Source organism: Myotis yumanensis, unplaced genomic scaffold (genome assembly GCF_028538775.1).
Source record: "Myotis yumanensis isolate MYYU_CA2020_CCGP unplaced genomic scaffold, mMyoYum1.0.hap1 SCAF_5, whole genome shotgun sequence".
NCBI lineage: Eukaryota > Metazoa > Chordata > Mammalia > Chiroptera > Vespertilionidae > Myotis > Myotis yumanensis.
Window position 1 is genome coordinate 100460121 of NW_027223756.1, and position 17351 is coordinate 100477471.

Here is a 17351-nt window from a genome sequence, read left to right on the forward strand (position 1 = left end):
AGATCAGGAAATGGAGGCAGAGAGGTAAGTAACTGACAAGGGGTCACATGCAAATAAGATGGCACATCTGCTGTTAACTAGTGTGACAGCCATGTGGTAGTGTGTCTTCTAATTGTGCTTCTGCCTAGGACAGTGATTTCAGATGTTTGTGAAATTGTAGCATCCAGTTGAAATTCAGGTCTGGTATACCTTTCATATGTACATTTATTAGTACTTTTTAATACAGTTTATATTGCTAAACATTCAATAAACCTTTTATTGAAGTATTAATGCAAAATAATGAATAAATCACAAGAAAAGAAAATGCATAATTTTGAATTATTACAAAATGAGTACACCCAGGACAAGAAGTAGAATATCACCAGCCACAGAGGCACCTATATATAGGCTCCCTCCCATCTACCCAATTGTAACCAGCATTCTGACTTCTTGTTTCTGAACTTTTCGTATGCTTTATTTATTTTTTTATTTTTTTATTTCAGAGAGGAAGAGAGAAGGAGACAGAGATAAAAACATCAATACTGAGAGAGAATCATCAGTTGGCTGCCTCTTGCAAGCCCCACACTGGGAATTGAGCCCGCAACCCAGGCCCTGAGCAGGAATAGAACTGTGACCTCCTGGTTCATAGGTTGATGCTCAACCACTGAGCCATGCTGGCCGTCAATATGCTTATTTTTAAAGTGAATCAAAATTTGGGGAAAGCTTTAGTATTCCTTTAAGTCCAATAGAAACATCCTAGGGTGTTATGAATTGAGTGGGTTTCTGGCGTTTGCTTCCTAAATATTTAGTTTTATTTGAGACTAGAGGCCCAGTGCATGAATTTGTGCACCAGTGGGGTCCCTCAGCCTGGCCCACAGGATCGGGCCAAAAACAGCTCTCCGACATCCTACAAGGGATCCTGAATTGTGAGAGGGTGCAGGCCAGGCTGAGTGACCCCTCTGGTGCACAATCTGGGCCAGGGAGAAATGCGGGAGGTTGGCCAGCCAGGGAGGTACCGCAGAAGGGCTCCAGGGCGTGTCCGGCCCTTCTCACTCAGTCCCGATCGGCCGGACCCCAGCAGCAAGCTAATCTATGTGTCGGAGCGTCTGCCCCCTGGTGGTCAGTGCACATCATAGCGACTGGTTGACCGGTTGACACTCTGCCCCTGGTGGTCAGTGCACATCATAGTGACTGCTCAACCGGTCAACTGTCTGTACCCTGGTGGTCAGTGCACGTCATACCAAGTGGTTGAGTGGCCTTAGCATATCATTAGCATATTACACTTTGATTGGTTGAATGGCCGACCGGTCTACTGGACACTTAGCATATTAGGATTTTATTATATAGGATAGGATTCTGGTGTGAAGAACTTATACCCTGAGTAGAATGATCTTTGTGGTGTACATCACTGTCAGTATCTGTGAAGGATGGGAGACTGGCAGGTTAGCAGTGACCCTGCCACAGTTTTCTAGATGAGGCAGCAGACAGGGACTCTGGTCAGAGAGAAAGGGCCTGTTATGCATGGTACAGCAGGCTTTATGTGCATCTGTTACCCTGTGCCCCAGGTTTTCAGGACCCTAGTACATGCTGCACACAGTGTGGGTTTGTGTTACAGCAAGGAATCCTCCAAATTTATAAGGGGTCTGCTAGCAAACCTTCCTAACCCTTATCTCCAAGAGGACAGTATCCTGTTACCCAGGTTGACCAGAAGGGAGACACCATCTACAGCTGTGAGAAAGATAGTCTGGGATAGACCCTGACACCAGATGTGGAGAAATACCATGGAGAATTGCCTCTCAATAATGTCCACCTCTTGTTTCTGTATCATCTTGGCCTTGATGAATATTCCCATTTCACTCCATCAGCCACTCTGGTTAATTTGACTGGGACCAGATCTATGCAATTTATATAACAGTATTAAGGCTGCCATCAGTAGGATTCCAAACAGCAGGATGAAGCCAGCCTGCAACATGGACCTCAGCCAGGCTGAGGGTCCTCACTGGACAACAGTATAAACCATGAGTTTCTGTTCCATTAATTTGGTCACAAAGTGTTCTCTGAGTTAGGATTATGAACAAAATACCTGTCCTCTGGGAGCTTACAGTCAAATAAGTGGTCATTCTGCCTCATACAGGTATAGTGAGTGTGCCAGGTCTACACAGCCTCATGGGGGGGGGGGGGGGGGCGGGCAGGGAGAGGTAAGGGCTGGGTGCACCAGGGTCTCTCACTCTAGAGAGATTGCGGTGGCAGTGCAGGATGCTTTGGGGTGGCAAATGCCAAAGGCAGGAGACCCATTAGACTGTTGCCATAGTCCTGATCATGTCTGCAGCCCTATGAACTTGGGGGTTTCATTTGTGTTAACTGCCTTTGTATTTGATGATATGTTGCCTTTTCTCAAATCACTGTTTCTTTATAATTAGGAATCAATTCCACACAAGTTCTTTAGGTGTAGGTTCTACCTTTTTTGTTGTCAGACCTTGTGTTGTTTGATGTGGTGTCTGTACAATTACACTGAAGAGTCTGGGTCTTTAGAATGTAGCTCAGTGAGGAAATCCATAGATTTCCACTGGGTTCTAAGCTCCGGGAGCCTGGGACTTATGTCAGTGTCGTTTCTCTTGTCCTTGTAGCCCAGTGTGGTATGGTGGCTAAAACTTGTTGACCAGATGCAGAGAATCCCTTTGGCCCCTAGCCAGACCGAGAAAGCCACACTTGTCAGCATTTTAAGAGATAATATTAGGGATTTGTTCTCATTTTTATAAGTGAAATTTTATTATCACTGAAGAGTGTGTATGTGAGAGACACAGAGAAGTGGAAGATGTGCAGTATTGCAGGTGGACCTCTACTTGGAAGAGCCTTAGAAGGCCTAGCTCTAGCCACGTCAATGTCATTTCCTTGTGGTTTGACCTTGTACAGCAAGCAGGTAAAACTCAAAGGCTAACACAGGCCAAATAAACAAGGTTTAAGTTTATGTGGGCCACAAAAAAACAAAAGCTTCAATTTTCATAGAAACGTAGGTTTATTTCGATAGAGACATGCTGAATACAAAGGGCTGAAATAAATGAGTAACCGTTAACATAAAATAATAGAACATTTTAATAAAAATTAATTTTTTTAACATTAACTTACCAGACACTGAATAACTGCAGAAATTAATAAGCGTAATGCAAATAAACCCATTTTTCTTGTTTTCTGAAAGCGAAATATTTCCTGTTGCGCACACCAAACAAGTCAGTCCAAGACTAATGACATGGCAGTGGGCTGCTAAAATATTCGCTGCTAGTATTAGTGGAGAGAAATGGTGGGTAGGCATGACGTAAGGGAAATGAATGCAACATGATTACAGTAATCCAGGGGTCCTCAAACTACGGCCCTCGGGCCACATGCAAATACAAATATTGTATTTGTTCCCATTTTGTTTTTTTACTTCAAAATAATATATGTGCAGTGTGCATAGGAATTTGTTCATAGTTCTTTTTAAACTATAGTCTGGCCCTCCAACAGTCTGAGGGACAGTGAACTGGCCCCGTTTAAAAAGTTTGAGGACCCCTGTAGTAATCAGTCATTAGCAAATGTTGTAGTTTGTTATTAATTATGTATAACAGGATATTGTAAAAATTAAGTTACGAAATTTTTATTAAAATGTTTCTTACATACCGTTATATGGGCTGGGCCGCAAAAATATTCATTGTGGCCCATGGGCTGCAAGTTTGACATGCTTGTACAGGGTCCTCATCCTTTCATGGCCTTGTATTCTTCATCTGTATGACAGGGTTAGGTTAAATGCTCTATAAGGGTTGTTTCAAATCCATCATGACTTTTCAAACTGCATTGATAAATGCTAATTATAGATAAAATTATCCTATATAATAAAAGCCTAATATGCAAATTGCCACCTTGACCAGGAGTTCTACCGCTCCCTATGACATACACTGAGTACACTGACCAATAGGGAGCGGCGCGAAACATGGCGGGTGTTGGCAACTCGGTGCTGGCAGCAGGTGGCAGTGGAGGCACTGCCGGCCCCAATGGGCCCTGATGAGAGCAAGACCGTGGTGGGATGTTGGAGCAGGTGAGCAGGCGGTGCCAGGCCAAGGTGGGTGCAAGTGGGGCCTGATCGCCCCGCCAATTGCCCTGTGGACGATGACCAGCAGCGATGGTCGGGGGCCTGATGATTCAGGCAGAGGGGGCTGTGTGGGGGCCCGGGGGCCCAGGTGCTGCCCAGGGCTCAGAGGTCAGTTGGGACCTGCCTTTCCATGCCAGACACTTGCACTTCAATTGCTGGCCATGCCTAGGGACCGCACCCATGCACGAATTTCGTGCACCAGGCCAATAGTAAAACTATAAATATACACATATCACTCCATAATTGTATGGAACTCTATAAAAACTATTTGGAGTTACAAGAGTGGAGAAGTTTGTCGGATTATTTTCTCTGTGATCCCTTTTTGGCTAAGATCAAGTGTAGTATCTGTTCTTATCAGTTTAATATTTTTCTCTATGAAATTAAGTTTATAAAACTTTCAAATGGAGACTCTTTGTTAGCTTAGAAACTTGTAAAGAATGTGTAGTGATAGGGGTCATTACACCTCTTGGCGTAGTGGTTTCCAGCAGTTTTCTTCCTTCAGTTACATCCAGCTGTGGACTCTGGTCTGAGTGAGGAGTGCTCTGGTGGGCATAGAGCCCGGGGACCCTGGGGCTTTGGAAAGAACACAAGTCTGAGACGTGGCCATGTCCTCTCTGCTAAGTAGGACAAAGACTTCGTCTTGCCTATCACATGTGGGGTGAGAGCTCTTGCTAGGCAAGGACCCTGCTATGTGCTGGTCTCTTAGGTTTGTTCTGAATCCAAACCATTCCCTCACCGTTGATGTCCTAGTGTCTCTAGGTCAAGTGTAATGATACATTTTAGCCTGACATACCCACTAATTTGTCCCTTTTCCTTCAGAACTGGGTGGTCTTGACCTTGGTGGAGACTGACCCAGGAACCAGATGAGCAGAGACTTCTGTGTCCACACCTGGCCATGCTCCTATTATTTGGAACTTGAGAAGCGATGGGTTCCTGGAAAACTTTGGTTAACTTCACTCTCACTAAAATTTCTGACTGATAAAACTGGAGACTTTCTTGTCAGCTTTCCTCTTGCTGATATAATTGAGATCAAGAAAGAAGCTTCTTATTTTATCTTCAGTTCTGTCACCATCCTGGAAAAGGGCCATGTCAAGCACTGGTTCAGTTCCTTGCAGCCTAATCGGAATGTCGTTTTCCATATCATCGAACATTTCTGGAGAGAGTTGCTGCTATCTCAACCAGGAGGTGCTGTGGAGGCGTCATCCTCCCACATGACCAAGGGGAAGGAGCTGACTGGTCTAATGGCCTGTTCCCAGAAGCGTCTAGAAGATGCAGCCAGAGTCCTACACTACCAGGGTGAGCAGCTGGACAGCATAACGAGCAGCCTGGACAATATGGAGTCTGACCTGGATGTGGCTGACAGGTAGAGAAAAGTACTTCAGCCTTAAGCTGCTCTTTTGGTGTCTTCCATATCCTATATTTAATACACATTCAGAAAACATGGGTTATACCTGCTGTGGACAGTTATACTGGGCTGGATGCTCTGGGTATACAGACAGTAAGGATACTGTTGCCAGATTTAGTGTAAGTCTTTAATGACGATCACCTTATTCAGTCACCAGACAAGCAAAGAAGAGCATGGGGAAACTTGAGTCTGAGAGGCCAAGGAATTTGTTTGAGATCACACACACTAAGTTTGTTAGCATAATTTATTTTTTTAGTAGTTTATTTTTTTATATATATCTGTGGAGCAGCCAGGTTTCAAGGGAAACATTTTGGCTCCAGAAGTTACCACCTGAGCTGCTGGACCAGCAACTCTCAAAGCTTGGGTCTTGGGGCACTTCTACTCTCTTAAAAATTGAGGCTCCAAAGAGCTTTTATGGGTTATGTTATATTGACCATGTTTTCTAAAACTAAAAAGTTAAAAATATTATCATTTAAGAGTAAAATAATAAACTCATGACTTAGTAATGTAAGTGACATTTAAAAAATAACACCTTTATATTATTATATTATTACCAGAGGCCCGGTGAACGAAATTTGTTCACAGGTACGGTCCTTAGTCCTGGCCGGCGATCAGGGCCGATCTGTGGGGTGACCAGTGGAGTGATCTGGGGCCCCCGCTGGCACCTGCCTTGGCCAGCCTGGTGCCGCCCATTTGCCAGCCCTGCCCCCCGCCACTGCTGCTGGTCACTTCCAGGGAGGCGACCGGCAGGGCAATGCGGGGGGACCCCCACTGGCACCTGCCTTGGCTGGCCTGGGGTCTGCGGGCTGGGGGTAGCTCCTGCATTGAGTGTCTGCCCCCGGGTGGTCAGTGCGTGTCATAGCGACTGATCGTTCCACTGTTCAGTTGATTTGCAAAATGGCCCCTTGGGTGGTCATTTGACCGGGAGTTCAACCGGGAGACTGGGAGTTCGACCGCTTGCTATGACGTGCGCTGACCACCAAGGGGCGGTGTGGAACATGGCAGGCATCGGCAACGTGGTGCTGACAGTGGGCAGCAGTGGAGGTGCTGCCAGCCCTGATGGGCCCCAATGAGAGCGGGACCGCGGGGGGATGGTGGAGCAGGTGAGCAGACGGGTGGCGCCAGGCGAAGGCAGGTGTGAGCGGGGGCCCAATCGCTCCACTGATTGTCCCGCAGATGGTGACCAGCAGCGGCAGTGGGAGCGGGGCTGCCACCTGGCTCCCTGGTGCTGAGGGAACTGGGTGGGGGGCCTGGGCCCGATCAGTCATCCCACAGGCGGGATGGTGGAGCAGGTGAGGGGGCAGTGCCAGGCCAAGGCGGGGAGCCAGGCAGAGCTGCAAGGCTGGGGCTGCAAGCTGTGGCTGTGAGGCCGGGGGTGCGAGCTGGGGCCCGATCTCCACAGGCCACCCCAAGTGACCCCACCCATGCACGAATTTGTGCACCAGGCCTCTAGTCCTGTGGTCAGCAAACTGCGGCTCTCGAGCCACATGCGGCTCTTTGGCCCCTTGAGTGTGGCTCTTCCTAAGCCTTAGGAGTACCCTAATTAAGTTAATAACAATGTACCTACCTATATAGTTTAAGTTTAAAAAATTTGGCTCTCGCCCTGGCCGGTTTGGCTCAGTGGATAGAGCGTCGGCCTGCAGACTGAAGGGTCCCAGGTTCGATTCTGGTCAAGAGCATGTACCTTGGTTGCGGGCACATCCCCAGTGGGAGGTGTGCAGGAGGCGGCTGATCGATGTTTCTCTCTCATTGATGTTTCTAACTCTCTATTCCTCTCCCTTCCTCTCTGTAAAAAAATCAATAAAAATATATTTTTAAAAAAAAATTTGGCTCTCAAAAGAAATTTCAATCGTTGTACTGTTGATATTTGGCTCTGTTGACTAATGAGTTTGCCCACCACTGCTCTAGTCTATATATATAAAAACCGTCTTCTCAGGTGACCAAATGACCAAACAACTGGTCGATCAGTCGCTATGATGTGCAATGACCATCAGGGGGCAGACGCTCATCGCAGGAGCTGCCCCTGATGGTCAGTGCGTTCCCACAGCGGGAGTGCCGCTCAGCTGACCATTGGGTACTAGATGCCGGGCTCACAGTTGACAAGTGCTGTTGCGGCGGGAGCCTCTCCTGCCTCCGCAGAAGTGCTACCGAGTGGCGGCGACAGCAGCAGGCACCTGGCCTAGGCTTGGGCTCCTCCCCAGCTGCCTGCTGCTACCGGTACTACTACATCCCCCAAGGGGTTCCAGATTGCGAGAGGGTACAGGCCAGGCTGAGGGACCCCACTGATGCATGAATCCATGCACCAGGCCTCTAGTATTACATAATAACCTGTTCAGTGAAGAATAGCACTGTTTGAGACATTGCACCTCTGTAAAGTGAGGCTTAGCAGAAGACATTGGGTTCCCATGCCTGCTGCTGCTGTGAGTGCTCAGTGCCCTTATAAAACCCCTGCCTGCACTGAGATACTAAGATGGGCTTTGGTACGAGAGTCCCCCGTCTTCTCAGGTGACCAGCACTTTAATAAACCTCTCTTTTCACTAGTACCTACCTCACAAGTTTGGCTTTTGTGGTGACAGGCAATTGAACCTTGGATTTAGTTTTTCTTTCTCTATTTTTATTGTATTTTTTATTGTTGATAGTATTATAGATATCTCCCCTTTTTACCCCCTTTACCCTAATCCTCCCAGCCTCTACCAACCCCCCCATGTCTTCACTACCCAATTACCTGTGTCCATACTATGCCTATCTATAATAATAAAAACATAATATGCTAATTAGACAGGACAGCCAAATGACCTTCTGGATGTCCTTCTGGAACCACCAGTGGGCTGTAGCAGGGCCAGCGAGCCTGCACCGCCAGGCCAGCCATGGCGGTCCTGCGCGCCCCCCCCCCCCCCCCCCCCCACCGCCTTCCGCAGAGGCCACGGAAGAGGCCATGGTGCAGCCCAGTCCCCTTCCGGAGAGGCGGCGGGAGAGGCTGCGCCAGCACCGGGTCTGCACCTCCACCCATCCCGGCACCATTCCTTCCACAGAGGTGACTGGAGAGGCTGTGGTGCAGGCCTGGTCCCGGTGCCACACTTTCCGCAGAGGCGGGGGGGATGGGGCAGCACAGTTCCCAGAGCCTCCGCAGAGGTGGGACAGGGTTCGACCACGGCACCTCAACCTCCCACAGCCCCTCCCCCAGCCAGGCCGGCCCCAGATCACTCCCCCTCACCAGTGGGTGGGGGGCAGGGCCAGCACTAAGGAGCAGTGAGCCTGGCTTCTGGTTGAGTGGCACTCTGCCCCCAACCCCATCTCAGCCAGAAGCCGGGCTCACTGCTAGCGAGTGTGGCGGAGGTAGAGTGAGCCTCTCCCGCCTCCGCAGCAGGCAGGGCGGTAAGGAGGGAGGGGTCATGGACTGCAAGAGCCCCAGACTGCAAGAGGGATGTCTGAGTGTCAGCTTAGGCCCGATCCCCGGGAAGTCCTGGACTGAGAGGGTACAGGCCAGGCTGAGGGAACAGCCCTCTTCTGTGCACAAATTTCGTGCACCCGGCCTCTAGTCTCTATATATGAAAGCCTAAGTGACCATTACAACCGGCCGGTAGCTCTGACACACACTGACCACCTGGGGGCAGACACTCAATGCAGGAGCTGCCCCCTGGTGGTTAGTGCGCTCCCACTGCCAACCTCCCTTGTTCAGCCAGCCTCCTGTGGTCCCTTCCCCTGGCTGGCCAGGTGGTCTGTGCGCTCCCACAGCCTACCTCCCATGGCCAGCCAACCTCCCGCAATCCCTCCCTCTCCCCGGCCGGCTGGCCCCGATTGGGACTGGGCAAGATGGCCCCGATTGCCAGCCAGGCCGAGGGACCCCACCCGTGCATGAATTCGTGCACCAGGCCTCTAGTAAGTATATAAGTTCTTTGGTTTATCTCTTCTCTTCCCCTGAATCCCACATCAAGGTATGTCAGTCTGTTCCATGACTCCCTGCTTTGGGTTGTATTTTGTTGGTCAATTCATTCTGTTCATTAGATTCCATAAATAAGTGAGATCATGTTATATTTGTCTTTCTCAGATTGGCTTATTTTACTTAGCATAATATTTTCCAGGTCTATCCATGCTGTTCCAAAGGGTAAGAGATCCCTCTTTTTTACAGTTGCATAGTATTGCATTGTGTAAATGTTCCACAGCTTTTTTATCCATTCATCTACTGATGGGCACTTGGGCTCTTTCCAGATCTTAGCTTTTGTAAATAACGTTGCTGTGACATAGGGGTGCATATATTCTTTCTGATTGGTGTTTTGGGGTTTTTAGGATATATTCCCAGAAGTGGGATTGCTGGCTCAAAGGGAAGTTCCGTTTACAATATTTTGAGGAAACTCCATACTGTTTTCCATAGTGGCTGCACCAGTCTGCATTCCTACCAGCAGTGAACTAATGTTCCCTTTTCTCCACATCCTCACCAGCATTTGTTGTTTGTTGATTTTTTTATGATAGCCATTCTGACATGTGTGAGGTGATATCTCATTGTGGTTTTAATTTGCATTTCTCTGATAATTAGTGACTTTGAGCATTTTTTCATATGTTTCTTGGCCATTTGTATGTCCTCTTTGGAGAAATGTCTATTCAGGTCTTCTGCCCATTTTTTAATTGGATTGTTTGTCTTCCTTTTGTTAAATTGTATGAGTTCCTTATAACCCCTAATTGGATGCATCACTGGCAAATATGTCCTCCCATACAGTAGGTTCTCTTGTCATTCTGATAGTGGTTTCTTTTGCTGTGCACATGCTTTTTATTTTGATGCAGTCCCATTTGTTTATTTTCTCCTTAGTTTCCTTTGCCCTAAGAGATATATCCGTAAACATATTGCTATATGAGATGTTTGAGATTTTACTGCCTGTGTTCTCTAAGTTTTTTATGGTTTCATGCATTACAGTTAAGTCTTTTATCCATCTTGAGTTCATTCATATGTAGGGTGTAAGTTGGTGATCTAGTTTCATCTTTTTGCATGTGTTTGTCCAGTTTTCCCAGCACCATTTGTTGAAGAGACTGTCTTGATTCCATTGTATGTTCTTGCCTCCTTTGTCAAATATTAATTGACTATAATGGTGTGGGTCAATTTCTCGGGTCTCTGTTCTGATTCATTGGTCTATATGCCTGTTCTTGTGCCAGTTCCAGGCTGTTTTGGTTATAATGACTTTGTAGTATAGTTTGATATCTGGTATTGTGATCCCTCCAACTTCTTCTTTCTCAAGATTGCTGTAGCTATTTGGGGTCTTTTGTGGTTCCATATAAATTTTTGGAGTATTTGTTCTAGTTCTGTGAAGTATGTCATTGGTATTTTAATAGGGATGGTGTTGAATCTATAGATTGCTTTGGGTAGTATAGACATTTTAATTATATCAATTCTTCCAATCCATGAACATGGTATACATTTCCGTTTGTTTGTATCTTCCTGTATTTCTTTTTTCAATGTCATAGTTTTCCATGTACAGGTCTTTTACCTCCTTGGCTAAGTTTATTCCTAGGTATCTTTTTTTGTTGCAATGATAAATGGGATTGCTTTTTTAGTTTCTCCTTCTGAGAGTTCATTATTGATGTATAAAAATGCCATCGATTTCTGGGTATTAATTTTGTGTCCTGCTATCTTGCCAAATTCTTTTATTAAATCTAGTAATATTCTGGTGGAATCTTTAGAGTTTTCTATGTACAATATCATGCCATCTGTGAATAATGACAGTTTTACTTTCTCCTTTACAATTTGGATGTCTTTTATCTCTTTTTCTTGTCTGATTGCTGTGGCTAGGTTTTCCAGTACTATCTATACTAATAAAAGGGTAATATGCTAATTAGACCGGACATCCTTACGGACAAAGCCATGATGGCAGGGCTGAGGCAGAGGTGGTTAGGGGCGATTAGGCCAGCAGGGGAGAGCAGTTAGGGTGATCAGGCCAGCAAGGGAGAGCAGTTAGGGAGATCAGGCCAGCAGTGGAGAGCAGTTAGGGGGATCAGTCCGGCAGCGCAGAGCAGTTAGAGGGATCAGGCTGGCAGGCAGGTGAGTGGTTAGGGGGTTCAGGCTGGCAGGCAGGTGAGCAGTTAGGAGCCAGCAGTCCTGGATTGTGAGAGGGGTGTCCAGCTCCCGGTTTAGGCCCGATCCCACAGACCGGCATTGGACATCCCCTGAAGGGTCGCAGATTGGAGAGGGTGCAGGCCAGGCTGAGGGAACCATCCTCCCCCGCCCCCCCCCCCCCCCCACATACACACCTCCCATGCACAGATTTTGTGCACCAGGCCTCTAGTGTTGAATAAGAGTGGTGAAAGAAGGCATCCTTGTCTTGGTTCCTGTTCTTAAGGGAAACACTTTTAGTTTTTGCTATTGAGTATTATGTTGGCTATAGCTTTGTCATAGATGACCTTTATTATGTTGAGGTATGATACTGCTATTCCCACTTTACTGAGAGTCTTTATTAAAAAAGGGTGCTGGATTTTATCAAATGCTTTTTCTGCATCTATTGATATGATCTTGTGATTTTTGTCTTTTAGTTTGTTTATGTGATCAATCATGTTTATTGATTTAGAATATTATACCAGCCTTGCATCCCTGGAATAAATCCCATTTGGTCATGGTGTATGATCTTTTTAATATATTGCTGGATCCGATTTGCTGATATTTTCTTGAGAATTTTAGTATCTATGTTCATCGGGATATTGGCCTGTAATTCTCTTTATTTGTAGTGTCTTTATCTGGTTTTGGTATGAGGATAATGCTGTCCTCATAAAAAGAGTTTGAAAGTGTTCCTTCCTCTTGGATTTTTTGGAATATTTTGGGGAGGATAGGTGTTAGTTCTTCTTTGAATGTTAGGTAAAACTCCCCTGTGAAGCCATCTGGACCAGAGCTTTTATTTGCTTAGAGTTTTTAAATTACTGCTTCTATTTCATCAGTTGTTATTGGCCTACTCATGTTTTCTGATTCTTTCTCATTGAATTTTGGAAAATTAGATGTTTCTAGGAATTTGTCTATTTCATCCACATTGTCCAGCTTGTAGGCATATAGCTGTTCATAGTATTTGCTTATAATCCTTTGTACTTCTGTGGTGTTTCTTGTTATATTGCCTCTTTCATTTCTGATTTTATTTAATTGGGTCCTCTCTGTTTTTTGATGAGTCTGGTTAGGGCCATGGTCGGCAAACTGCGGCTCGCGAGCCACATGCAGCTCTTTGGCCCCTTGAGTGTGGCTCTTCCTAAGCTTTAGGAGCACCCTAATTAAATTAATAACAATGTACCACCTATATAGTTTAAGCTTAAAAAATTTGGCTTTCAAAAGAAATTTCAGTCGTTGTACTGTTGATATTTGGCTCTGTTGACTAATGAGTTTGCCGACCACTGGTTAGGGGTTCATCAATATTGTTTATTTTTTCAAGAAACCAGCTCTTGGTTTCATTGATCTTTTGTATTGGTTTTTTTAGTCTCTATGTTATTTATTTCTGCTCTGTTATTTATTATTTTCTTCCTTCAACTTTGGGGTTTTCTGGCTGTTCTCTTTCTAATTCATTTAGTTGTAGATTTAGATAGTTCATTAGTACTTTTTTTTGTTTCTTGAGGTAGGCCTGTAGTGCTATGAACTTCTCTCTCAGAACTGCTTTTGCTGTGTCCCATAGGTTTTTTGTGGTTGTGTGTTCATTTTCATTTTTTTCCAGGAAGTTTTTAATTTCTTTCTTGACCCCATTGATAACTCATTTATTGCTTAGTGACATGTTCTTTAGCCTCCATGTATTTGAGTGTTTTTTAGTTCTTTTATGGTAATTGATTTCTAACTTCATGTCATTGTGATCTGAGAAGATGCTTGGTATTATGTCAGTCTTTTTGAATTTATATAGATTTGTTTGTGCCCTGACATGTGGTCTAGCTTTGAAATTGTTCCATGTGCGCTGGACAAAAGTGTATATTCTGTTGCTTTGTGGTAAAATGTTCTGTAAATATTCATTAGATTCCTCTGATCTAGTGTGCCATTTAAGGCCTCTGTTTCCTTGTTAGTTTTTTTCTGGAAGATCTATCCAGTGATGTCAGTGGGGTGTTAAAGTCCCCTACTATGACAGTATTGCTGTCAGTTTCTCCCTTAACGTCCATCAAATACATGACCCAAGACTTTGAGGGGATATAAAGAAAAAGAGAGAAAGGAGGAGGAGGACTAGGGGGAGGTGGGGGAGAAATGGCAACTAGATGTACTGGTTAATAATGCGGATTTTGTAATCAAAGAAAACACAATAATTTCAAGAGAAACATCAAAAGTGCTTATTCAAAATAATGTCCATCGCTAGCTACACATTTCCCCCATCTTTCAGGTAATTTGTGGATACCGTCCGAATAGAACTTTTCTTGTTTTGAGGCAAACCATTCAGAAACCCAATTTTCCACTTCTTCCTACGTTTTGAAGTGCTGCTCAGAAAGTGCGTGGGCCATCGATCGGAACAAGTGGTAATCTGAAGGAGCAAGGTTTGGTGAATACAGCAGGTGGGTTAATACTTCCCAGGCAAGATCTTTTAATGTGTCTTTAACTGGTTTTGAACTGTGTGATGGTATGTCATCATGAAGCAAAATTACTTTGCCGTGTCTTCTGGCACATTCTGGTTGTTCCACGATCAAAGTGTGGTTCAAATTGATTATTTGTTGTTGGTAGCGATCAGTATTAATGGTTTCACCCTGGTTTTAGCTCATAATACACCACACCTTCCAAATGCAGAACGTTGTCTTCTTTCCAAAGCGATTTGGCCTTGAAGTCGATGTTGATGGTTGAGCTGGATCAACCCATGATTTTATGCATTTGGGATTCTCAAAATCCACTTTTCATCGCCAGTCACAATTCGCTGCAAAAAAGACTTTCATGCCGTTGAAGCAACATTTTACTGATGACTTTTTGGTTTTCCATTTGTCTTTTGTTCAGTTGATGTGGCACCTATTTTCCTTCCTTTAAAATCTTTCCCATTGCTTGTAAATGGTCGGAAATTGTTTGCTGAGCAGCGTTTAATCTTTCTGCAAGTTGTTTTTGAGTTTGACACGCATCTTCATCCAATAATGCTTGTAATTGTTGGTCTTCAAACTTTTTCTTTGACCTGGACGTTCTTTGTCTTTCACATCGAAATCATCACTTTCAAAGTGTTTCAACCAGAATTTACAAGTATCTTGAGATTGAGCATGTTCACCATAAGCTTCCTGAAGTATTCAGCAACACTTTTCTTCAAAATAAACTAATGAATTAAAACTTCCCGCAAATGCTCTTTTTTTTTTTTTTTGGCACAAAATTCGACATTTTTAAGTGTAAAAATATCTATGATGTTAACACCTTCAGAAAATTTGACATATGAATTTTTGAAGCTTGTTGTCATATAGCAAAATAACACACATATCAAGTCGCATATATATCAACATATGTGTAACTCCATCTATTGAAAAAAATCTGCATTATTAACCGGTACACCTAGTATATGGAAGCAAAGAAAAAGACAAAGAACTAGTATAGGGAGAAAAAAGAAAAGGAAACAAAATAAATGAAATAATAATGAATTTAAAATATAGTAATAATGGACATATTAAGATATAGATAGGAAGAGTAAAATGGGAAAAAATGAGAAAAACAAAGTAAAATAAGATAATAACAATGAGAATATACAAAAGTAGAATAGAATCAAAGGAAAGAGAGAAATTAGAGATATGCAAGGAAAATAGAAGAAAGAAAAAAGGATTAAGCAAACAACAAAAACAAAAATACACACACACATACACACACTCACTCACACACACACACCAAAAAACAAAACCACACATTCACACACTGAAAATCCTTTGGGTCCACTATTTGTGGAGCTCGCTGGATTTTTCTCTGATGTTGTTCAATCTGGTCTCTTGGTGTTTGTATCCTGGGAGCTTCCTGGGAGCTTTTCTCATGCAGTTCAGTGTGAGTCACTGCCCCTTTCTGGCTCTGGGCAACCTGATTGAGGTCCTAGAGGTTGAAGCCCCTAGTGGTCCAGCAGGTGGGGACTCCTTAGCCCAGAGGCTGGGTCTGCCTCAAGTCTCACACCTTGATTGTCCCTGTTCTGAGCTGTACTGCCTTCCCTGACAGAGCTGGGCTCTGTTGGGATATCCTGGTCTTGGCCGGGATGGTTTGTTCAGACTCGTGTTGTGCGTGGTGCCAGTAGCTTATAGGAAGGTGGGGGTAGCCCTTCTTCTCCTTCTAATACCTCAGCTCTGCCTGGTTTGCTGGCACCTCCTCTCTATCACCTGCAGGGGCACGGATTTCCTGCCTCGAGCTGTTCCCTCTTGCCTCAGGTCACTGCAGGTCAGGTCAGATGCATGTGTTTTGTGTTCCAGGTGGGCAGGGCTGATCCCTTCCTGGACCTACTGTCCAGCATCCTTTCTGCTCACTAGCACGAATTCCTCCAAGAAATAGAGGGCCCCCCAGATTCAATGTTGGGTGTGTCCTTCTGACCCCTCCAGTGTAGGTTGGCCCTGAGCTCCACTGTATGGTCCTTCCCACTGGTCAGGAGGAGCTTCCCAGGCTGCACTATGGTGGGGTGCCAGCACTACTCTATCCAGGTACTTCATTCAGCCCCAGGCTTCCACTGCTGCACCCACTCCGCAGTCTCCACAGCCCGTGCCCTTGGGCCTCCTCTCTGTCCTAGGCATTCCCGTCTCACCTACAGATCTGCAGTCTCTTTAGTCTCCTCAGGTCCTAAGTTCTAATAGGTCCAGGTCCGGGGAGGTTACACCCACCTCCTAGCCTTCAGTGCTTTTCCTGCCCCCGAGCCCTGTCGGTGGAGCTGAGCAGCTGGACTCAAGGGCGGTGGTGGCAGCACAGTAGTGGTGGCAGTGGGTAAATATATGACAGGAGCGAGAGTCGTGCCGGGTTAGTGGTGCCATAGAGTCCAGGTTGTGTTCCCGTCAGGCTCACAGGTTCAGGCTGGATATGTGCCATAGGTGCAGAGGTTCCACAGGTGTCTATTGCAGGTGCGTGGGGACCGGGTTGTGACCTCTGTGGGTACATGGGGCCCGGGGCTGGGTGCACATGGTTTTGATCCTAGGCTGTGGTGAGTCCGGGTGGTTGCGAGGCTTGGTGCCCAGCCACTGCTGTTCCCCAGAGCCTCCTCCCAAGGAGGACCTTGTAAATCTTTTAAGATGACGGCTCTCCTAGGTGGAGCTGTGCCCAGGGAGTGCCTGTGGTGGCAGCAGCGGTTCCTTGTGGCAGTAGTGCGAGGTCCCACAGATGTCAGCTGAAGGCACACAGGGTCCTGCTGGTGTTCACTTACTTAGGTGCACGGTCCAGGCAGTGTCTGCTATGAGCACCTGGCGTCTGGGTTGTGTCCTTGGGGTGCAGGTAGGGTCTAGGGTGGGGTGCCTGTGGGTTCAGGCCTAGGCTGCAGCTAGTCTGGGTGGTGGTGAGGCTGGGCACCTAGTCACTGCTGCTCCATGCAGCCTCCTCCCAAGGAGGTATATTGTATTTTATATGTTACTAATCCTCCAGTATAATTTTAAAAGCAGTATTTTATGCAGTTGTCATTTGAATCAGTTAGGAAAAGTAAACAACATTTATATTATCTAATTACCTACATGGTTCCCTTTACCAGTGTTCTTTGTTTCTTTGTAGGGATTTGAGTTTCCTTCTGGGGGTGTCATTTCATTTCAGCCCAAGAACTTTCTTTAGGTTTTTGTTTTCCTTTTTTTTTTTTTTTTTTTTTTTGCGGAGGCAGGCCTGCGACCAGTGAATCCCTCGGTATTTGTTTGGAATTGTCTTTATTTTGCTTTGTGTTTTTTTTAAAGGATAGTTTTGCTGGATATAGAATTCTCCACTGACAGTTTTATTTCTTTCAGAACTTTGCA

General features: G+C 45.4%; 1 protein-coding gene and 1 pseudogene across 3 annotated transcripts in view; both read left to right on the forward strand.

The window, feature by feature from the left end:
- Positions 1-17351, forward strand: part of SNAP47 (synaptosome associated protein 47) — a 122241-nt gene that overhangs the window by 13266 nt on the left and 91624 nt on the right. For all 3 annotated transcript variants that reach the window (XM_070416707.1, XM_070416706.1, XM_070416704.1), the window contains exon 2: positions 4922-5465. In XM_070416707.1, the coding sequence (XP_070272808.1) occupies positions 4966-5465 (500 nt within the window). In that variant the 5' untranslated portion in view covers positions 4922-4965. The remainder of the gene's footprint in view (positions 1-4921; positions 5466-17351) is intronic.
- Positions 4417-4516, forward strand: LOC139011970 (U2 spliceosomal RNA; annotated as a pseudogene).